Raw genomic sequence first — 23,393 nt, forward strand, 5'->3', positions numbered from 1 at the left:
ACACAATTCTATACAACTAAAAAAAAAAGGAGAATTAAGATCATAACCGCAAACAGATGCTTTCCTGATTCATTTCACAGTTAAATGTCAATCCAGGAACAATGCGTGTATTATATTTCTACATACATACAAAAAAAAACACTAAATAAGGAATGTTTTTAATGCAGCTCAGAGATGGACAGTCTGCAGACTAGCTGTAAGTCATGGGATGATGTCATATCCCCGTGCACCGTGATGTAAAGGCATCTAGCTATAGTGTAAATGCACCCAGGTTTTGCGGCAGGGGAGACTAGCGACCCCTTGGACAGGCAACCCTAGGCCAGAATACATTGATGTTCCATTGTGCCTGCAATCACTGTTTCAAGTTGCAATCACTATGGATCATGTTTAAAGGGAACTTAAACAGTATTTAGCGCAAGCATATACCATATCCAAAACACGCATTATATTCTATCCTAATAGTAACGCATTTCCAAAGAACAAAACTGATGCACGCTTTTAAGAGAGGTCTCACCATAACACCCAATGGAATGTTCTTGTTCATTGGGCTACTCCTTTGGTAGCCAAACATTTATACATACATTAATATTTATATATATTATGTTCTTTACAGGCAATGACATCCTTTAACCATTTGAGCGATGGATGGCTAAAGAAGAAGATACATTGGCCAATTCCTATTTTTGTGCTAGCAGTTTAACACTTTTGCAATTCTGTATGTAATACAGTATATTTGTAAGAAAAAAATAAATCTATTGGGTCTACTGTTTAAATAAACAATGCTTTCATCAATATAATCTAATAATATCCAACAGTAAAATTCATGTTTCTATATAAGCATCATATAAGCATATATAATTTGGAACTGGATCATGAATTTGGCACATAAAAATCATTAGAAAAATATCCTTGAAAATAACGCGTGCTTCCGCTGCTCGTAAACCGTAAATATATCTTTTGGGTACGGATTACAGGTTTTTGTTTAAATCGATGCATTGGTCCCAGAGGTGACCATGGTTATAGAAACATTTCCGGATGCCATGGGAATGATCTCTTTTTTTTCTAGGATATACACAGAAATCTTAAATGACAACCCAGTCACCATATGATGTATTGTGTGAATCCTTTACATTTTGCATTGCAGAATCCTCAAATATTAACCCCCCCCCCAGCTAAATGCCTTGCTTGAGATGATTTTGGCCATATATATCTCCATGCATGTGATGTACACCCCTGTGTTTGGGGGGGGGGGTCTGTTCGGACCCCAGAAGGCATGTGTAAAATCCTCCTATTGATTTCAATGGGATCACTTTCCTGCCACCGATGAGCTGCTCGAAGCTGTCAAACAGTGCCAATAAACGTCACATCATGCCAGCATGGCCGCAACTCAGGTGTCAGGTGAGTACTTTATCTTTCATTATTCTGTTTTGGAAGGATGTGTATTAAAGTACTCGAGTGTCAGGTACATTGCACTGTCCCTTTAGGGAGTGCCAAACGGGTGTGTGGTTTTCAGTAGACATTTCAGAGAGTACTTTTATCCAGCCTCGAAAGATGGCAAACTACATATTTAAGACCCCATACCAGGTACAAAAAACACATACTCCTATTACTAATTTCTCCTGGTCAAGTCAAAAAAAAATATATATATACTCATATCCAAACAAGCATGCATTAGTCACGATAATTAACGCAAAGCTTGCATTCAAAATCAGGCATCCTAGCCTTTAGGGATGGAGCTTTTAAACATGCGACGTTCAATTAATGTATCATAAAAAAAACATATCCAGACGTGCTTATATACCGAGAGATCAAATATTACATCAAGCACTACTGCAGAAAAATCTGAAATATACAGACAACGGTGGATAAAAACGACATTATCAGGTCCGAGTTCTCGGAGCCTTCTTGTGTAGATGCAGCATTAATGAAAACGTAGCGAGGTATTACAGGGACTGAACCCCGAAATACACTAGATCCGCATGAACGCTACGGCTAGTGTCACTCCAGTGTGGTTTGGTTTATGTGCATATTTCTAACATTTTTTATTTTTCTTATTTGTGATAGCCATTGGGCATGCATGCGCATCTGGCAGTGAACAGGTTAATCAGAGGGGCAGCATGGATATTGTAAGCAATTACGTTTTAGGTAGAAAATAGATTTCCACGCAGCTTTTAAAACACAGACACTCACTGGGTGGGCATCTTGTCTAGAAGAGAATGAAGAAGTACAATGAAAACACTCCACGCTCTTTTATATAGAAAGAAAAAGAAAGAAAAAAAAGACAGGTATACAAATTAATGGAAAAAGCCGAGTTTCTCGGTCAGCCATTCTTCGGTAAGATCTTCAGTGTTCCTGATTTCAAATACCTACAAAAAAAAATAATAACAAAAGCTTTGTTAAAAGACGAAAATACTCGCCACGGGGAGAAGGTGACTTAACCAGCATGCGGAGAAGGCCCTTTAAACCAGAAACATACGGGAAGTTTACATTAAAGAGCCGTCAGCAAAAGAATATGCCAGATTAGTTTATTTTTATTAAAAGTTTCTTAGAGAACGATCACCTTTGTGAGCTGGGCTGTTTGAACAAGCTTGTTTTTGCTTCCTGCGTACATCATCTGCTGCTCCGGCTTACAACCTACATTGGCAAAAGAACAAAGCTTTAGGATACAATAAGAAAAAAATATATATTTGACTGTTAATTTATGTTTAATTTAACTAGCAGTATTTTACCACTGAGTATCTAGCCGTCTCCCATATCACTCAAGTGTCCCTGTCTCAGAGGGACAGTCCCACTTTTCTGGGAGCTCAGAATGTTTGCTGGGATTGAGTGTATGTACAGGCAACACACATGGTGTGTATGAACAGCATTACTTGTCTACTAAATGCCGTGCTTACACTGGTAGCCATCAACTGGTGAAAAGCGTCTTGGTAAAGCTTCCAGGCGATCCTGCTCATACAGAGGTCTCCGTTCGGCTGCTGGAAATGCCGGGAGGCAGGTTTCTCACATGTCTGTATCTTACAAGTAATGCAAATCCCACGCAGGAAAGAAAAAGAAATAGAATATAGAGGATTGTGGGCTGAGCACACTTACCCACGGGACTGGAGAAAATGAAACACAACGGGTAGGAGACTCTACCATCTTCATGCAGGTACTTGTAACTGTACACTATAAACGTTAGCACATATTAAGGAAAACGGCAGATTAGCTTTAACATATATACATATATATAAACATTTACATACATATATACACACACACACACACAATGCAGGTAACGTTGATGCACTCAGCAGGTCCAACGTTTCAGCTCTCAATGAGCCTTTCTCAAGGCTCATAATATAATGTACATACACGACACACAAACACACACACTCATAGGAACATTTTCTATTTATCTAGTCTGCCTGTTTTTCCTGATGTAGAGACTCGGACGTTAACCAGTTCCTGGTCTAAAATCTATATTCAGGATAGACCCACGTGTGCTAAATGGGTCTTAATGCATGTTTAAATTACATATTACATAGAAACAGATCTACTCGACTGACGCAGGCCTCCTTTATACCAGTTCTGCTGCGCCTGTAACATAATATCCGGCTTCTCTATAAATTGTCTTGTGTGTTGCCTGCTCCCTCTAGTATGCTAAGCGCTGCGTAAATTGTTGGCGCTATATAAATAAAAGATAATAATAAATAAGTGTGTAGCTCATCTCTATCTTTCAGTTCGTTCCCGATATAATAATCTGTAATACTCATAAATAGCAGTAATCCTGTGCGATGCCGTTTACCACCCACATATCTTTACTAACATATAGATATAAACATTGGCGCTCTCTGTATTAACTCTTTGGGACAGGGTGAATAATAATAAGGCTGCAAAGGAATTTGCTTACAAATCGCGTGTAAGGGTTTAGAAGAAAAAAAAAACAAAATCAGCAAATTCTCAGAAGCTCTTGAAATCCAGATTTATAATTTTATGGGAAAGTGCGGTTTCTCAGTAAAAGTAAAGGATATCTCGGTTGTCTTTCTGGGAGCTCATCTTTGAGTTCATCTGGAGAAATGCCCTGTTGACACATGGAAGAGCAGTAATTAATAGGGCCGGGCCCACGATGCACCATCGCTTAGCAAGAAGAACTCGGGGACTCTTTCATGTTGGGAAACTTTAATTATAGGCAGATTTTCTTCCAGACTCAGCTGGTAACAATTAACCGCACAGAAATATTCACTCGGCCGCCGCTGTATCACAAGATCCAAATTGTGCAATCTAGCAGCGAAAGCACACGCGCTGCACATTTAATGTAACGCTATGAGCTCGTACGGGTAAGCAGTAGACTGGGGCCAGGCGTACACGGAGATTATAGTCTTTGGTGAAGGGGTTTTTTCTTGATGATGATGAAAATAAGACTGGAGCGTCCAAACATATGACAACTGTACGACTCCTAGCTCTTTATAACATGTCACTATAGCATGTCCATGACATCATAATTACCAAGGGACTTGTTTTGGGCTTACACAGGTTTTAGATGGTTAAAGACCACGTAACACAGTTAAACAAACAGATTTCAGAAGCTCTTGATAAAGCCACCCGATGCGCCCGACGGAGACAGAGGTGAGCGGAGATCAACTTTTTGATGCAGCTTTATTTATAGGAAGCTCTCAATCGGCAAACCCGCCGTGTTTGGAAAAGTCGCTTGTTTCGGAATAAATAAAGGACACTAATGACACAGAAGAGAAATTTCTGACGAGATGATAGCTGGAAATGTTTGTACACAGAATTAATATAATTTTTTAACAAAATTATCAAACATCATAAATTCTGGTGAAACTGACCTCGTGTTCCTCCTCTAGCACGACCAGACGCCGGTCTTTATCAATTTTCACTTAAAAAAAACAAACAAACAAAAGAATAAACATGTTTATCAGTTGCCTATCTACAATGTTTTCCTTTTTTCTCCAAGCTATAGACTTTTAAAAAGTCTGGCTACATTTAAACTACACGTGTGATTTCATTGGAGATATTTACTTAAAAATTAAAGTTACTATGTTACATTTAAGAATAACAGATCTGTGATGGGATGTGACAAAACTAGCATTATTTAGTCAATTTCATTCATACAAAGGCTGCCTGTATATAAAATATATATATATAACAATTGCCTTCTCACTCTTATGGGCCTTATGTGTCTATGTCAACCTCCAACCTCCTGATAGTTTGAGGGTCCTGATAGTTTGAGGGTCCTGCGCGGTATCGTAGCGGTTCTGGCACTGCACTCTTCTGGACAGAGTGTTATTAATATTTATTGTTTTATATAGCCCCATCAAATTCCGTAGCGCTGTACAATGGGTAGACAGGACATAACAAGTAGTATGTAACATAACAAATTGACTAACAGAAACAACAGGTGAGGAGGGCCCTGCTCAGACGAATTTACAATCCAGAGGGATTTAGGGTGTATTACATAATATACACAATAGTGCCATAGTAAGGTAGTAAGGGATGGAGTGTTCCAAGGTTGTTCATGGAATCCTGGAGCCACATCGCCGAGTGCTCCTATGGCCACTGGGACTACTTTGGCCATCACTCTCCACATCTTCTCTAGTTCTTCTTTCAGGCACCAGTACTTCTTCAGCTTCTCATACACTTTTTCCCGATGTTGCCGTCACTTGGCACCGCTACATCCATCACCACCACTGTTTTCTGGTCCTTGTCTACTACCACTATGTCAGGTTGATTGCTCAGTATCTGCTTGGTAGTCTGTATCTGGAGGTCCTGTTATTATTCACAACCTTTTGTGGAATCTCCCATTTGGACTTGGGAGGTTTTAGCCCATACTCTGTGCAGATGTTCCTGTACACAATTACAGCTTCTTGGCGGGGCCGCTCACCATCTTACACGGCGCCATTATGTGTTGGACTGTCTCAGAAGCCTCTCTACATTGTCTGCACCTTGGGTCCTGTCTGGTGCGGCAGATCCCTGCCTCTATGGATCTGGTGCTTAGTGCCTGCCCTCGTGCCATCATCAGTAGGATTTTCCAATGTCAGCCACCTCCGCTATTTGTCGATGGTGCATTCCATGCAGGGTCTTGGCTTGTCATGCTACTTCCTCTAAGTGATCTTAATTCCATGTCTGTTGCCAGCTCAGACATTCTCCCAGAAGCTCATCCGAGTGCCACCTTACCGATGCTCGGATTTTCATCAAGAATGGTGGCTTTGACACTTACCAGACATCGCCCACCAGTCTGGGTGTTGGACTGGCAACCTCCGTACATTGTTTCTGGCTCTTCACAACGGTGGCCTCCTTGTCTTCCTTTGGCCAGCTCACTATGCCGCAGTGTGTGTGTGTGTGTGTGTGTGTGTGTGTGTGTGTGTGTGTGTGTGTGTGTATGTGTAGATATATATTTATAATCTTTTAGCCATCAGATCTAGGATCTGCAAAAAGATCCACACAGAGCATAAAACTCATCTATGGACTTACTAATAATAGCAGCATTGTTGGTTTCTTTCCGGAAACGAAACTTCTTTAGCTTCTCCACAAGCTCTTCATCCACATCGCATACAACCAGAGACTCACTCTGTAAAAACAGGAAAACAGTTAAAAATAAAACCAAAACAATGCCAATGGTCCTGGAAAATGTGACATTTAAACGTCCCTATGGCCACCGGGCATAACACATAAAATAAAATAATAAAAGAAATAATAAAATGATTCCTACAGCGCTTTTAAAAAATAAAACAGCCCCTTTAAGTACACGTTACTCTTGGGTAATACCTTATTTTTTAATATCTTCATACACTACACAATGACGTTCGAGCCCAGTTCTAATTTATTTTGTGTCTATAACTGCATGATGTTAGAAACCCCCGGCAATTTATCTGTGAACGGAAGCGTGAAATGAACAGCCCTAAATTAATTCCTTCCCGATACTGCCTCCGACTGATATATATACACACACACACACAATAAAGTTTTTATGTAAAATAAAATACAAGTAGTCTGGGCGGTGCAGAAAAAAAATAAACGACATTTTTCAGCAGTTTTCTGCTTTCCTTCCAAAAAAAATGTGCATAATTGTTTGCTTATAAAAAAATTCCCAACCATTTTCTTTCACTAGTATTATATAAAAAAAGTTCTCGCTCTGTTATCTGAGCCCAATCTAATAAACAAACCCCTGACTCCTAAAAAATTAGAATTGTTCGGTCTTAATCACACAGTCTGTGACTAGTGAAAGTCTTTGGCAGGATGGACTTCATTAGCATTGCCATAAAGTATCATCAGTTCAGTGCGAAGTCACCCAAAATATCACATGACTGACAACAATGGCGACCTCCAGAGTAGATGGGGCCCGATCGGTTCTTATCTGTCCATCTATGTTTCTATTACCAGTATGTATACATTAACCTCACTGTGCCTCCAATTATGCATTGATGGTTAGTGAATAATTTATTATTTCGGTGTAGAATCCATAAACTCACAGAAGCAAACCAATTAATTATGGCTGTGGGGGTCCTGCGGTGAAGCCCTCTTCTAGGGCTCCGCTATATGAGCATCCTTTTTCTTAAAAACGGGTGATGCTATTAGGGCTGCAAGTAACGATTATTTTCATAACCGATTGGTTGGCCAATAATTTTTTTCGATTAATCGGAGACAAAAGATAATGTACATTTTTTGTTTATTTCAAATTATTAACCCCTTAATGACAAAGCCCGTACATGTACGGGCTCAAAATGCATTGTTTTCAATGGGTTTTGGGACCGCCCATTGTCCTTAAGGGGTTAAATGAACAAACTGGATGTTAAAAACAAACAGCAGAAAAAAAAGAGAGAAAAAAGCAGTTCTTGTTTTTATTTCTCAAACTGTTTATTGTTACTCTATAGCAACGTATGATGGGATTCACTTCGAAAGGAATGCTGAGGGTCTTTTTGGTTAAAGAAAAAAAAAAAAAAGTCTAAAATGCGGCTTTATCTATAGAAAAGATAAAATGATAAAATGCCTGGAATATTAAGAAAATATACCTATTCCAAGCCCAAATAGCAGATTTGCCACATTACTACTATTATTTATTTATATAGCGCCAACAATGTACACAGCGCTTCTCTCACTACATATATTCAAGAGGCGCGACGAGACTAGAGCCGACAGACAAACCGATACAATAGGTAACGAGGCTCGGCTCAGAGGCTTACAATCTAGCGGATAACACCGCCATTCACATATATGCCTCTCGAAAATAACGTAACTCCTTCAGTTGTCCTGAATATCACGGGACATCAAAAAAAAAAAAAAAACTATTAATTTAGACTTTACAGAAGTATTCACTTTCTTAGCGGGAGATAAAGCGTCCTCCTTACTGCAGAAATACAGCTCGTCATTTATTTAAAAAATTCAATTACTAAATAATTATTTTCTTTTATTTATATATTTATACGGTGCAAGCAATTTACGCAGCGCTTCTTACAGTCTGCACATTCACTGGGTCTGACGAGACTAGAACTGACAGAGTAGGACGGGCCGATTCATTAGGTACAGAGGACTCGGCTCAGAGGCTTACAATCTTAATTCTATCACACGCACCCTGCATGCTATATATAATATGACATTTTATTTGGGCCTTTTAGACTAAATGGGCTGTTTTTATAGCAGATCAGTCCATACACATGTGTGCATCCCTCACAGGAAGCCCTGCGTGAAGTTTCCAGCCTCCAGGGCATGTTTCATGTGCAGGGAGTCTCCCAGCAAGGGAGGGGAATGGGAGGCAGGGAAGCTGCAGCTGCATCTTCGCTCTAGGCAATTCTCCTGCCCAAAGGGCCAAGTCTGGACACCCTCCCTTAGCTACCCTCACTCACCCATCCACTCCCACTCACCATGTCCGCTCTCCAGCCGGCTCTGCAGTGCTTGGAAACCTAGGGCTGGTCGCTGTAGCCTCGTCCACCAACACCCAGACTGAAGCCACAGTCATGTGATTTTGACACCAACCAATCACAATAAGAAAGTTTCAGCTACTGGGTGGATCGTGGCTGCAGTGACATGAAGCGCCCACTGCAGCTGGCGGCCATCTTTGAAACTGGAATAAAAAATTACGGTATATATTTTTTTTAACCCCCCCCTCAAGAATAGCTCACTTTCTGGGTCTACAATAAAAGTATATGGATTGCCTGTAAAATATTTCACATTTTCTCTTTTCGACAGTATTTTTGTTAGCTGTTGGAAACAGCTTTAATATATAAAGCTTTCAGGGTGCGCGTTGAGTTCTGGTTAGTCATTGTAGTTATTAATTTACCATTTAGGCGCAGTTTCCATCACTAAATATGACAGCTGATGGCTCAGTAGTTGAGCGATTAAGTGATCCAGTGTCGTCACCAACTTGGGTCAGAGTTCTAAACACAAGATACACAAATCGGCTTTACTTACCTGTCTCCGTTAAATGAATTTCTTTGATGCAGCCAAATGCACTCGTATAAGTGACTGTTGGCTTTAATAGAATGCTCTTTACGGTAATGTAATGCGCTCCGCAGTGCAGACTTATTTTTATAACCGGTAACATTGCGACTAGTGTTTATGTCTCTATGCTACTGGCCAACTGCGGAGACGGCTGTATTGACATTCCTGGTATGGAATACGAAATGGACCAAAATATTGTGGTTTCGCTTTTTGGTTGAAAGGCCTGCCGGTGCTATGCCTGCTATTTTCTTGTCCACGTTGTATGAGTATTCTCCTCTCTTTTACATCACCGTAGTGTTTGTGTGCTTTATAGTGACCTCTGGATTGGTTCTGGGATGGTAAGTGAAAGGCTGCTTCATTCTCAGGGGTAACACCCCCTCCCATGATTAGTTTGACAGGACTGTTTACTTCCCTTATGTACCTACCAAGTAGCTACCTCAATCACCCCCCTTTAATCAGTTAAGGCAAAGTCAGTGCCCCCCTCGGTGTACTTTATTCCTGAAGCACCACAATGTCTCATAGAACTGTTACAATCTATTTGTTGTGTGTTCCTACCGTATGTGAGCTGTAATGATGTGATGATGATGACGTGATGGTTGGTTTCCTCCGTTAGTATGAAGAGCAGATGTCTGTATTACACACATGTCCTTCTGATACTTTGGGAAATTAAATGACAGTTTGCCTGTAGCACTGCAAGCGTATGCAATATTAGCAACATAAAGTCAATCACCCCATTGTACAGCGCTACGGAATATGACGGCGCTATATAAAACAATACATAATAATAAGGGTAATGGAAAGCTCTTTTATTTTCCTTAGAGTGAACCCTCGCCAGATACCGTTAGTGTCATAGCACGCCATTTGTGTCACAATAGAAAGTCATGGTTGACACATTTGGGTTGTTGTGATCCGTGGTGGAATTGTAGTGTTACACCCCTATCTTTTTAAACCTTTACCCTGTTTTGTCGCATGTGCAGAACCAAACCACTGAAAAATAAACCGCTTAATACCCCTTTCAGCTTCTTTCAAAGAAGCCCAAGCTAAAAGTCATTCCACAGTTCGTCGTAATAATAAATGGCGGAACGTGACTATTTCTGAGTTTTAAATTATGTAATATTTGTGTTTCATCTTATAACCTTTTATAAAAATAAAAATAAACATTAAAAGAAAATATTATTGTACTTGGATCTTAATCTCCTTTGGCAGTCAGACTGTTAAAGTATTCACCACGTGTACTATCTTTTATCCTCTGTAAATGTACCCCTGCGTGCCACTGTCCCATATCTCAAAGCTTTGTGTAATTCTTATATTTTATACATATTGCAGGTTTGGTGTGGACGTTCCAGTTATTCTGAGAAACTCAGAAGAAGCCGATTCCGTATCCTACGTTTGCAAGAAACAGATGAAGCAAGTGAAGAATCCCTTTGGCTTGGATATCATTAATCCAGAAGCAGCTTCACTAACATGTGAGTAACATAAAGGTTAAATACCTTACAGTCTATTTTTAAATATTTTTTTTTCAAAATTATTTAACAAAAACATTCTTTTCTGACCCAAAATGTAAGTCGAATTTACACTGGATCAACAAGCTACAATTAATCATGTCTTTATTAACATTTATAATTGACTTTGCTCAAACCAAAAACTTTCAACCCATTTTAAATACTTCAGTCGGATTTGATAGCTCAACCTCTGTAGGCAGTGAATTCCACATCTTTACTGCCCTTACTGGAAATAACCTTTATTTCCTTAATAGCATTAAATAGGAGCTGGCGTTGTTTCAGCTGCTAAAACACCAAAGCCTTCAGTGAGTAATCAGAGCCAGATTCAATCTCAATCCGCTTTCTTTAGTATTTAATTTATTAAATGCATCTCTAACCCCAGGCATTGGAAGGAAGGGGCACTTATTAGTGGACTATAAGGTCTGCGCCTCCAGGAGAACCAAGTCACCACTTGTTACTGGGTGCAGTGAATTATGTAAAGTCCTGGCATATGATGTCATATACAGAAGCCACGGGCATACCTGTGAACTCCGTGAGCTTGAAGTAGGGTCCACGGGTGATGTTATGCTTTCCTTGCTCAGTTCAGCTCTCTGTGGTCACACTTACCTCCAACAAGATAGTCCTTGTGGTTTCCGTCAGCTAAGGCAATAGGCAGTCTTCTCAAGTGCGTTACGGGTTATCCGACTGCCAATTGAAAAACTGGAATAATGGAAATCAAAGCCAAGAGAAAGGAGAAACAAAATCAAATGTATTAAGGATGCCTGATATGCCCAACATTTAATTGGTTTGTTTCACACCACAGAGATATTCAGGAACAGCACTCTCCCAACCTCCAGAAGACCATCCATAGACCATCTGTGATAAAGGCACCAAACGCATTAGACGGTCTCTGTTCCTGGAGCTCTGTCTCGTTCTTGTTTCTTGTATAATGCCCGTGTGTGCTTTATGGAGGTTGGAAAAGTGCCGTTATTTCTTTTAGCACCTCGATAACGTGTCCAACTGGCTAAGGATTGTCATCACAGTTGACTTCTTATGTCTGGTTGTTTCCCACACACATCACACACACTACACACACACACCATACACACCATACACAAACCCCATAGAAGACTGAGATGTCAGACACATAGGGCATCTCAATTGCAGTCTCTGTATTTTGTGCAAAGTGTAACTTCTCTATCCACAGGTGGCGTCACAGTTCGGCCGAATTGTCTGGAGAATTGTGTTCTGACCGTGTACTGGGGGTGCAGCGTACAAAGAGTACAGGAGGCTTTGCAGAAACATGTCTACCACTTTCCAGTCAAGACCCCAGGAGCTTTGGAAGAAGCTTTGTGCAATGAATACCTTCATAAAGCCCACCATGAGTATCCTTCATCTACATATTTAATTCACTATTCCATGGGATCAGAGCTCCGTCTTAAGCCTTGCGCTTTCCTTGCGCCTATCGTGGCTTTATAATCATGCAGAATTAAGAAAATGAATGGTTTTAAAATGTTTTTTTTTCAGCAGCCCTTTTTTGATCAAGACCATGACGCTGTGTGATTATTCCCATGACTTATTATTAATGGCTTAATGTCCCTAACGGCCACACTAAAGAAGAAAGCATATTAAAGTACCGTGAGTAACCCTAACCCTGAGTACTTTAATATATATTCTTCAAAAACAATAAATTAATCACTTTCCTGAAATAGAAGCTGCAACCCTGCAGCTGCCCATCTGCTCTGCGGCTTGGAGCAGCCAGTCAATAATAGGAAACCCCCCCGCGCAGGTCCATGATACCCCCGGCTCACAGTGAAGGTAAGTATATCATGTATAAGGAAATGTATTCGGCCGAATACATCATCTAAACAGAATATATCTGGGGGGCAGCAAAGGGGCCATTGCGTGTGGGGGGCCACCAACGTTTATGTACTTGCTTTTAGTTAAAACACATCTAATCGAACAGATGGATGGGAGGAGAGCTGCGGAGCTGACAGCTTCATTGGCTCCGTTAAACTATACATTTTTAGAGATAAATAAAAGGGAAAAGTTACAGAAAAATATTTGACAAATTTCCATTAACCACAGAGCGTTTGGTTTGATTGTCTTATCATGATCTGTACAAGAGGATGGAGTTACTGGTCTTTCCGCTATGAATATCATTGCATGCGATGCGTGTGTTGCTATCGGTTACCGTTTGGTTTTTGTGAACTTCAGTTGCTTCTATAGTGCAGCGTCTCATAAACAGTAGGCCCGCGTCCTGCGTTGTAAATTGTTTATAGGTAATTGTTCTGATGCCTGAAAATAGCTACTTTTATTTAGTAAACATACTGCAAATACAATGTTTCCAATGTCTTGCAATCTGTACATACTTTTATACAATGTATTTTCCCTAAATATGCATAAAGCGTCCAAAAAGACAGCAAAGATGAAATATTGATTCACTTGCCCGAGGACCACAGAATAGAAGACTTTGGTCCAGTGCCTCGGACTCGCTATCCCCTTGTAGCCGTTCTGACTTTATCAGATAAGGATGACCGAGAGCTGTATGACATAGTAAGTCATTCATTTTCCCACTACCCTTATATATATATATATATATATATATATATATATACACACTCTACCATTCAAAAGTAACCCTTTGACCACACGGATCAGCCTTTGCCCCCCCCCCACCACTATCACCCTGTCACCGGTTCACCGCTTTTCCTTCCTTGGTCTAGTTTTGATAATTAGCGACCGCTGCAGACCGGGAACCTCACAAGAGCTGCAGTTTGGGAGATGCTCTGACCCAGTCATCTCGCCATCACAACTTGGCCCTTGTCAGAGTCGCTCAGATACTTTACCATTTTTCCTGCTTCTAACATCAACTTTCGTTTGCTGCCTAATATACCCCCCCCCCCACTGACAGACGCCATGATAACAAGATTATCGGTGTTATTCACGTCACCTGTCAGTGCTCATCATGTTATGGCAGATCGGTGAATATACTCAGACTGATATACTGTTGCTTGTGAGCGCGCCGTAACTCTTTGATCTTTATCGCTCCTTTCTCAAGTTGCCCACAAGTCTTTCAAAAAGGCCAATATCCCTACTACTGGGCAAATAAGCAGCTTTTCCACAATGCTTGCTTTTTATTTCACTATGATAAATATTGTGTAATGTCTCGCCTCTGATTTATATTATATTTACGGATGGAAATACTTTTTTGAAGGTGTGTGGTTTTTTCATGTCGTTTTAAGCATCTATTTATTTTATTATAACACTTCTTTATCTTTTTATTATGTTAATTTGCAATAGACATTATTAAAAATCTCTGTGTACGGAAAGAATTGAAGAGCTGCAGGTATTTTTTTATTTTAAGGATGATCTGACACCGTTCAGAAAAAGTTTTGTACCTGAAAAGGTTAAATGCCACCCAGGGCTAACAAGTGTTATCCTAGCGATCAGCAAAACGAATCACAGATGACACAGATGGCTAATTTTTTTTTATGTATAAATTCTGATTATTTTAACTTTTATCGGCCACAACAAATTACCTGGAATGCCAAGTGTGATTAAAAGCGAAGTGATCGGGGCTTTCCAGCTTCCTTTGTTTTTGCTGATCTTTGTGTTGCGTTGTTTCCCGTTAAAGAGTCAAACGCAATACTTTCCAGTAACCGAATCCCCGTAACGCAGCCAGTAATATCCCCGCTTCACTGGGTAGCTTCGTTTCCTGACAAAGTTCCACTTCTGAGTAAGATTTAAAGGCAAAACCAAAAACTTGGGGGGTTGCCGCTGCGTTATTGGTCAGTATATCCATAAGTATTAATATTTTTCACTTATATACATTTTCTGTAAAATTTATAGGCATCTAGACCCTTTCATTCATTCACTGACCTATGTTACACAGAATTGCGAATGAATGGTACAGATTTGCACCTCGAAGAAATAATCATTAGTGTTTAGAACTCATTAAATGGACATTCATGTTAAAGAATAAATAACCCTGTTATTTTATTGATACCCCCAATTACCGCTGCGTTCTGTGTTTTTGTAAGTAAGGGTCGTAGGCTCCCCAGTGGGAATGCAGGGCTCAAGGGGACTCAAGGTTCTCGTGGCGACTTCCTGGAAACCACACATCAAGATCATTTACAGCAATGCAGCGTTTATGCATACAGAACAGGTGGGCGCGTGGGGGCCGGGGGTGACCACCCTAGTTTTCCCTATATAAAGCATGGTCCTGGTGGCAATGGCATATCTACCAGCTTTTCAAATGGCCAATTTGGGGTGTGGTTAGGGGTGTGGCTAGGAGGTGGAGCTTTAGTGTGACTTTTTAGGTGGCCTCTAGATTAATTGTGTAACTGGGTGAGACTTTTAGATGTATGTATTTAATTTACGCAACTTAATTTAACCCAATTTCCAACTTTTAGGGCTGTAGAACCCTGTGATACCCTCATACCCATTCTGAGCGCCTAGAAAACAAGCACATCAGGGAAGAAAGGAGGGACAGGGGGAACTGGGTCCCAAAGAGGGACTATCCCTCTTAAATAGGGACACTAGGAAGGTATGTAATGGCAAGGACCCAGGCAAGAACTCCCAGTGAACTTGTGCAGACTTCTGAGTATAATACGTGCCTGAAACTCCGAAAGAGACAAGTGAATTGTTTGCCTCTCTGACGCAAAACACAAAAGTGGACACAGCAGCTGAGAAACAGTAATAATAGTAATAATATCTGGTGTTAAAACCCCTAGTGGTGACGCGGTAATTTATAGTAGAGTTTGACGCATATATGGCCAAAAGTTTCTAGAACGTCTTTACGCGCGGACTGGACTGAATTCTCTGTTTTATTGCTCTGTGATTGTTCCGGATTTTCCAAAGTGCTGATTTTGGAGTTTCAATTAAATTGCGAAATTTGGTGCGTCGACACATTTGTTGAATTAGAGGGAATCTCGAGGCACGCATCAATACCTCCAGATTTAACCAAAGCAATGATTTTTTTTTTTTGCTACTGTGAATTATCCCTTTTTTGGATGCGATTATATTTTTAGGGTTGTAATAATGATGATTAGCTGCCGTGCCAACTCACAAATGTAATGAATGTATTTGTGTCGTTTCAGGTATCCATGCTGACGGTGATCCATATCCCCGACAGGAGTTATAGGCTTCCTTGCAGGATAATGTACCAGTATCTCCTAACGGCACAAGGGCAATTTTATGATCTTAAGGTAAATTATCCCCCCCACCCCCCGTATGTACGGACCGGGACGCGGTGTGACAGCGGCAGATCTATGGTGCTCAGTACAGTGTTCTGCGCAGCTCTTCTTAAGGAGGGCATGATGGAGCTTGAAAAGGTGCAGAGATGGTGAAGAGGAATGGAGCTAGAATGTTACATTTCTTTATATTGGAAAAGAAGCAATACCAGCCACTCTCTGACCTGTTCATTAATAGGAATGTGCAAAGAAGAGGTCATCAAAACACAATTAAAGAAAGGAATTTTCACTTAAAGCAGCAAAAAGAGTTCACAGAGGCAGGTATCAGCAGGGTCTTGTAATGTGACAGGGGTGGGGGGCACTTGCCTTTACATACCCCCCAGGCCAGAAGGTGCCAGACCTCCGCTGTTGCATATACTTGCTTGCAAGCATAGAAGGAAGCTTGTGGTGGCGCCCCCTACCTGCTCTGCACTGTAGTGTGCATGTTGTAGCACCGCCTAAGTCTGATTCTATAAATGTTAAATATAAAGCTGTACTACTGTAATAACAGGAAAAAAGGGGAAAACTACATTAAAAAATGATAGGGACACGTCGTTTATTTACTGAAACGTCGAGAGAAGATGAAAGATAGGCCATGTTTACTGAGAGCGTAGAACATTAAAGTGCCACTGTACTCAACTTTGGTTTCTTTCAAAGAAAACAAAAGTTATTTGCACAATGGCCTTGGAACTTCGAAAACCTTTTTTTTTTTTTTTTCAGCAACTTTTCATGTCCTCTAACGACAAATCCACAAGGTCTACAAGTGACGCCGTCGGCCCCGAGAACTCTGACAGGGATTTGCTCGAGAGACTCGGACTCTCTGAGGATGAACTGCAAGACGACACGGGAAAAGATTGCGTTGTGTGTCAGAACGACACCGTGAACTGGGTGCTGCTGCCGTGTAGACACGCGTGTTTGTGTGACCGATGTCTGAAGCACTTCCAGCACTGCCCCATCTGCCGACAGTTTGTACAAGAATCGTTCCCTTTACACAACAAGACACCGGCCACAAATGAAGGAACCCATCGTGTTCCTCAAGACTGACCTTCTCAGAGACTTATTCTACCTGGACTATTAGTTGGGTAAAAGTAGGGATTATTTATATGTATATAACACACAGGATCTATATTGTATTAGAAAAATGAAAATTAAGAAAAACTAATGTTCTTAAAAAAATTCATTCTTGAGAAAGATTTAAAGAATCGGGTTACTGCAGTCTGATCTTATTGCAATGTACACACAATGTGTGTACGTTGGGTACATGTATCATAGGGAGCTGAGAGTGTTAAATATTATTTTATTTATTTGAATAGTACCAGCGAATTCTGTGCTACACAAGGCAGAGTTATGTCTAAAAGCGTGAAAAGCTTCTACTGCGTGCCGTGGTGATTAGAGAAGTTTTCACCCAAAATCATTTTTAATACATAACCCCTAATGGGTGTTCTATAAGAAAGTCACCTGGTATTACATATAATTTGTATGCATTGCTGGATTTAACCTCAAACAAGATCAAAATCAGACCATGGGCATTTGTCTCTACAATAACCATAATCTTAATTATAAAAAAAAGGCAGGTTGTAAGCGCTGTATATATTTGTTTAGGTAACAGAATCTTTAGGAATCATATAGATGTATGTCATGTTTACATTTGCGGAATAATTTATAGTCCGAGTTTTGAATTTTATTAAAGGGACAGCCATGTTCATTTCTTTATTACTTTTAGGGATCGGTGGGGTTATCCATGATGACAAGGTTCCATGGTCACATGAGCCTCCTGATGTCATGGGTTAACTGGCAGTCGGGGATACTGGGGATCTGCGCATGTGCTTGGGACCATTGTGCAAGACTATAGGATGCAAAGACACACTGAAAATAAGTGGTTGCTTAATGAATATAAACAAGTAAACACTGGATCTACAGCAAACAGACCGTCCAAAAATATGTTAAATTAATAATTTGTAAGTAAAAAAATATATTTTTAAACAGTAATATTAAAGGCGCTGTCCCATCTACTCTGCTGAATTTAGCACAGCATTTTAAACACGGTTCCTAATACTGATGAACGTCCAAACCCTTTATTGAATTGCTGTTCAGAAGCAGCCGATTAAAGGCAGGAAAGTTCTCCCATTGCACATGGGGAACTGATGGAGCTCGCTGGCAGTAAGTATATCACGTGGCAGGAGATGTGTTCAACAAGCCAAATAGCTGATAGACGAAGAGCTCAATGCATTGGGTGGATTCTGCAGAGTCCCCAAAATGCATTTGCAAAGGAGACCACCTAAAAAATTTAGAGACCGTGCAGCTGCATTAAGGCAATAATAGCCACTGAGGATTTTGCTGTCCCTCCCTGCACACACTGCTTGCTTTGTACAGAACCTCTCCATACAACCCAAATGTGCGTAATATATTGTAGATATACGGCGAATAGCATATTGCAGCAGAAACAGAAGGACAGAGTATTCACTGGAGCTTCACTTTCTCTCTCTAACAAAAATGGAAAAATGAAATATTAGGTGACCTGATCATCTGCTTTCCAAATGTCTTTGTGAGCCACGCTGATGAATAGAGAGGCCTTTATTTCAGGAGGAATCCATACCATGTCAGCATATTCTTTGGCAAATGTTCTAACATGCCAGCTAAACAGCTGCATATTTGCATTTGTAGCCTCTATATAAAGCCCCTTTAACAGTAAAATAAAAAAAACTCATATCTGTACTATAAAAACTTGTGGCAAGAAGCCCATTAGGATGTACATGTACGTCGCAGCGACATCTCCCTTCCGCCACACGGGAGATCAGGCTGTTTGCCGACAGCCAGGACTCTTCACTGACTGTGCGTAACGAAATTCAATATACATCACTGGCAACAAGTTTACGCTAAGGAAGCGTGTGTTCTGTGTCTGTATTAAATGGCTGTTAAAGGTCTTAGCGGTGCGGCAGCTGTGTGAATGATATACGAGCGTATTGTTTAATCCGGGAGTTTTGGGGAGTTTCAGCGCGACGCGTTTCACAGACTCAGCTCCACCTGTACCTTCTAGGAGAAGCCTGCAGCGCTGGAATTAAAAATCCCCATAGTCTGTGCCATACCAGCCTGTTCCAAGCTCATCTTCTATATTATTGACACTTGACTTTTATGGAGTTTTCACAGGAAAAGATGTACTTTGTGTCAACAAGTGACAAAAGCGCAAAATGTACAATTTTAAGCCCAAAGTTATATCTGAACACAAACAGCTGAATATACGTCAAGAACCGGAACAATGGAAGTTGTATAATGAATGAAAACTCGTCTTGTTTGGTACGCGGAAATAAACAAATGATAATCTGCAACCAGGGTATATGCAGGTAGTTTGTCAGTAGGGAACATGTCGTGGAGCGCCACTTCGGTGGAGTGAGGGATAGGGGCAGATATCAGTTGCTTGATGAGATGAAAGATGTGTTACCAAAAAGTAAGTACGATCAGAAATGTTCTCACTATATGTTTTAAGCTCCGCTGATGCCATCTTCTACATGATAAGTGGAACCATTATTCATGGAAGAATCATCAAGAGAGGTGCTTTCAGACTGATGGCCATTCGAGCGCATGAGAAGTCTAATTAAAAGTGTCCTCAAATACAAAGCCAAGACGCCAGGTCCTTGCCTGCGAGGAGTGGCTGGCGCTGGTGTATCAGGCCCGGCCAGACCTTCCTGCATGGTTAAAGGTGGATGCTGAGGCAGGTAACGTTCGGCACCCAGGTGCACACCCAACAGGACCCCGAAGGCAGTGGTGGCCAGCTTGCAAACAATGTAGATAGTTTCAAGGAAGCAAGAGGGTTAGTGTGTGTGTTTGTGTGTTTGTGTGCACGAGCAAACGAGAGACAAGCTGAGCTTCACTACAAGCCCAATTATACCTTTTTTGGCTGTAGAGTTGACACCTATGGAACAGTCTATCACGGCAAGTGGGGGAAAAAAAGAAATGTAAAAAAGGGCTGCCTGATCCATTAGGGGGAATATAACTTATTTTACGGTCGTAAGAAAATATATGTAACCTACCGTCCTTTTACAGAAATGTATACAGAAAATTCATGCAATACACATAGAAAAAAATGTATTTATTGCACCATTTCACTCTGCTGGACAGCCGCATTATGACTGCATGACAGTATAAAAAACAGCATATGCCAAATTATAATATTTCTGTAATTGTATAATTTTGTGTCCCCCCTTATTTAATTGGCAGGGCGATTAAGGATGGCCGTAACATTCCCATAATCGGAAGAGAATCTGACAGCTGAACAGCCGTGGTATTCGGTAGGAAATCGCCGCAGGCTAATTTGGATGAATGTTTGTTACGGCTGTGTGATGAAGCGAAGGACGCCGTGTCACAATCGCAAATAAAAGATAACTCGTCACAATAACAGGTCTTCTGATTTCAGTTTTAAATTCTGCTTGACAGGTAAGTGGAGCCGAGTCCCCAATCTTCGTCTTCTGGGGCATGCACTCCCCGAAAGGATATGCAGCCCCTTCCTTCCCACCCAGGCAGAAGCCATGGGTGGGCCAGATCTTCTAGGATCTCCCCGAAAGGAGATCCACTGAGGTCTTCTCATCCTCCCGTACGAGAAAGGGAACGTGGGGGCCAGAAGGCGCACACCGCTCCCCCCACCAGTACTGAACTGAGTCTTCGGGGGCTCAGCTTCACTGTGGCTTCAGGCGACCCAATGGTGCTTAATTCATCCGAAACTTGAAATCAATCGTGCTCTGAATCCGAAAAATCTGAAAAGTGTCGGAGCCAAAATAAGTGCCAGTGAAGGTATCACAGGCCCCAGCCAATGGCTGGTAAGATAAAAAAGCTCACCCTTCACCACCAGCCAATGGCTGGGGCAATTTAAGAGTGGGTATAAAAAAAGGTGCATCATGAGGGGCTCCAAGGTGAATACAACCTGCTTATCAACCCATGCAAAGTGAAAAAAAGTGTGCCCCCCACACACTCATCACAGTGCCGAGTGCCCCAGCGGATCCATGCACCATGCTCTCACAGGTACTCACAGGTGGGGCAGTTCCAGGCCAGTCCAAAACTGTTCACAAAGGGTAGGACCGATGCAGATCGGGACACTCACAGGGGTGGGAACACAGCAGGGGTCGCATAATGGGGTGTTAAGTGATCCCAGAGTTAAGGCAAGGCCAGTCGCACAGAAAGAAAGCTGCAGGGCGAAGTAAGGGGGTGAGGGGAGGGAGTATGTATGTTAGAGTAAGACTGCATGTGTAAGTGTGTGTTAGCATGAATGTGTATGTGTAAGTGTATGTTAGAGGGAGTGTGTAGTAGCATAAGTGTGTGTAACTGTGTGAGTATGTGTAAGTATTCATGTGTCAGCATGTGTATGTGGGAGTGTGTGTAAATATGTGTGTCAGTGTGCTACTTGGCTTTACTTGCCCCCGGGCCAGAAGGTACCAGCCTTCCCCTGTTCCAGCCCTAAATTGTAGTTTACATGGAAAATAATAGATCCATTTTAACCCTTTTACATTTTTTGTGGGTCACAAAATACATTAACTCCCTTAAGAGAGCAGCTGGTTCCTGGTGCAACCACGGCTGTCACGTACCAACCAACAGGGCTGTCACATCAGATTATTATATAAAGTATGTATATGTGATAGGTCAGATAAGTGTCTATAGAAAATAGTTTATAATTAGTACAGCTGCATCCAATAATAGATTCAATAAAGCAAACATGGTAAGTTTTTTGGATGAAATGTGTCCAAAATGCCTTTTACTTCTTCAAGTTGCTTGTTATTTTGAGGATATTTCTATGCATTTTTAGATTATTCATAATGTCTTTTTGCATTTTCATCATAGAGGAATGTTTCTTAGATGTTAGGTCAAGTTCTTCTCCAGGTTTGAAGAACCATAAACCCCACAACTCCTGTCCTACAAACCCCACAACTCTTTGCTGCCCTGTAGAGAATCATAGAAGTTTGCCCATGCAGTGGTTTGCCAGTCATGTAGTTTTCACATTGACCACTAGGTGGAGTCTTTGCAAGCAATATGCGGTTGCTGACTGCTGAGGCAAATAGAATGCAGCATTATGTCATGAATGTGTTTAATATAGGAAATGCTGTGTTTAAGGTTGTCTTGGACTCACCAGCTTAGCGGCATTCCCCACAAATTATACCATGCTTTATAATCAGATATCTTTGTCGGGGGATGTGGATACAGCAGGGCTGTAAGCTGGACAATCAACATTCCTGATGAAGTAGAATGCTGGTATATGATGTCATAGCCCAAAACTCGTCTTCAACAGGTCGTGAGGTGGCCACCTTTAAAGGGGTGGAGGTCTGTGCTACAAACGTACAGAGTTTAATGGATTCTACAGCTCAACGGGCAAAAGTGGGACAGTCCCTGAAGATTGTGACCTTTCCCACGCTAAACAGGAGACTTGGGATGTATGTGCTTACATTACATGTCTTTAAATGCCCAACCAGTGATACATAATGTTTCTTCGGGATGGTGTTTAAACAAAGGGCTGAGACATTACCCCAAATATACATGTCACTCTGTATTTATAGCTATTTGTGTAACTTTGTAAGTTATTTAGATACTGATTGGTTGCCAAATGCCCCAGTTTTCAGGGGACAATCACGACTGCTGGGCACAGTGTCAGTTTTGCCAACAATGGAGATGATGAGCCAGTAGGACAGATCCTATGGTCTCCCCTACCTGGACCAGATAATAAATGGAGGAACAGTAGAGACCTCTATAGCAGCTCCCACATGGCCACCTTGTAACGCTCTGCAATTGACGGCTGTGAGGTTGCTCTTTGGATAAGGTGGGTTGGTAGCCACACATCCCAAAACAGGTGTCACAATTTGGACACCTGAAATCGTGATAGGTATGCCTTATTGTGACCTTTAGGGCTGTAGAACACCGTGATACACATACTAACCCAACACTCCGAACGTCAAGGAAAGAAGGGCATCAGGGGAAGGGCACAGAGGGACTTGGATAACAAAAAGGGGTACTCGGGAAGAATGAGATAGCAACGACAGGAAAGAACCAGTTGGCTCACCTAGACCGCCCTTTTAAATGAAATCTTAATTATTATTAATAATAGATAGCTATTTTCAGTTTATATTTTAATTCTACACAATAGTAAATAGAATAAAACATGTAACCATCTTATAATGCTGGTTGCCAACAATGCTGGGCTTGAAGATGCTATAGTGGATATATAAACAAAAAGTGCCAATTCAAAATGTAATTTCATTCTGTACTT

General features: G+C 41.1%; 2 protein-coding genes across 2 annotated transcripts; one reads left to right on the forward strand and one right to left on the reverse strand.

The window, feature by feature from the left end:
• Positions 1-2,092: 2,092 nt before the first annotated feature.
• Positions 2,093-9,015, reverse strand: GMFB (glia maturation factor beta). The gene is made up of 7 exons (XM_053474746.1): positions 8,859-9,015; positions 6,472-6,568; positions 4,827-4,876; positions 4,011-4,060; positions 3,091-3,173; positions 2,561-2,634; positions 2,093-2,366 (listed from the first exon to the last, which is right to left on the reverse strand). The coding sequence occupies exons 1-7, from the start codon at positions 8,859-8,861 to the stop codon at positions 2,295-2,297; spliced, it is 429 nt and encodes a 142-aa protein (XP_053330721.1). The 5' UTR covers positions 8,862-9,015; the 3' UTR covers positions 2,093-2,294.
• A 413-nt stretch (positions 9,016-9,428) lies between these two features.
• Positions 9,429-17,320, forward strand: CGRRF1 (cell growth regulator with ring finger domain 1). Its single transcript, XM_053474745.1, has 6 exons — positions 9,429-9,773; positions 10,762-10,901; positions 12,124-12,301; positions 13,325-13,472; positions 16,019-16,126; positions 16,871-17,320. Exons 1-6 carry the CDS (start codon positions 9,553-9,555, stop codon positions 17,192-17,194), a joined length of 1,119 nt encoding a protein of 372 aa, XP_053330720.1. The 5' UTR covers positions 9,429-9,552; the 3' UTR covers positions 17,195-17,320.
• Positions 17,321-23,393: the final 6,073 nt, after the last annotated feature.

This window comes from Spea bombifrons, chromosome 9, assembly GCF_027358695.1.
Source record: "Spea bombifrons isolate aSpeBom1 chromosome 9, aSpeBom1.2.pri, whole genome shotgun sequence".
Taxonomy (NCBI): Eukaryota; Metazoa; Chordata; class Amphibia; order Anura; family Pelobatidae; genus Spea; species Spea bombifrons.

Excerpts from the sequence above, each read along its gene's own strand:
- CGRRF1 (XM_053474745.1), top strand. The coding sequence starts at position 9,553 with ATGTCTCTATGCTACTGGCCAACTGCGGAGACGGCTGTATTGACATTC. Across the intron at positions 10,902-12,123 it reads AGAAGCAGCTTCACTAACAT|GTGGCGTCACAGTTCGGCCG; the intron begins GTGAGTAACATA and ends CTCTATCCACAG. Across the intron at positions 12,302-13,324 it reads CTTCATAAAGCCCACCATGA|CGTCCAAAAAGACAGCAAAG; the intron begins GTATCCTTCATC and ends ATATGCATAAAG.
- GMFB (XM_053474746.1), bottom strand. Across the intron at positions 4,877-6,471 it reads CAACAATGCTGCTATTATTA|TGAAAATTGATAAAGACCGG; the intron begins GTAAGTCCATAG and ends GTTTTTTTTAAG. Across the intron at positions 2,635-3,090 it reads CATTTTCTCCAGTCCCGTGG|GTTGTAAGCCGGAGCAGCAG; the intron begins GTAAGTGTGCTC and ends TTGCCAATGTAG.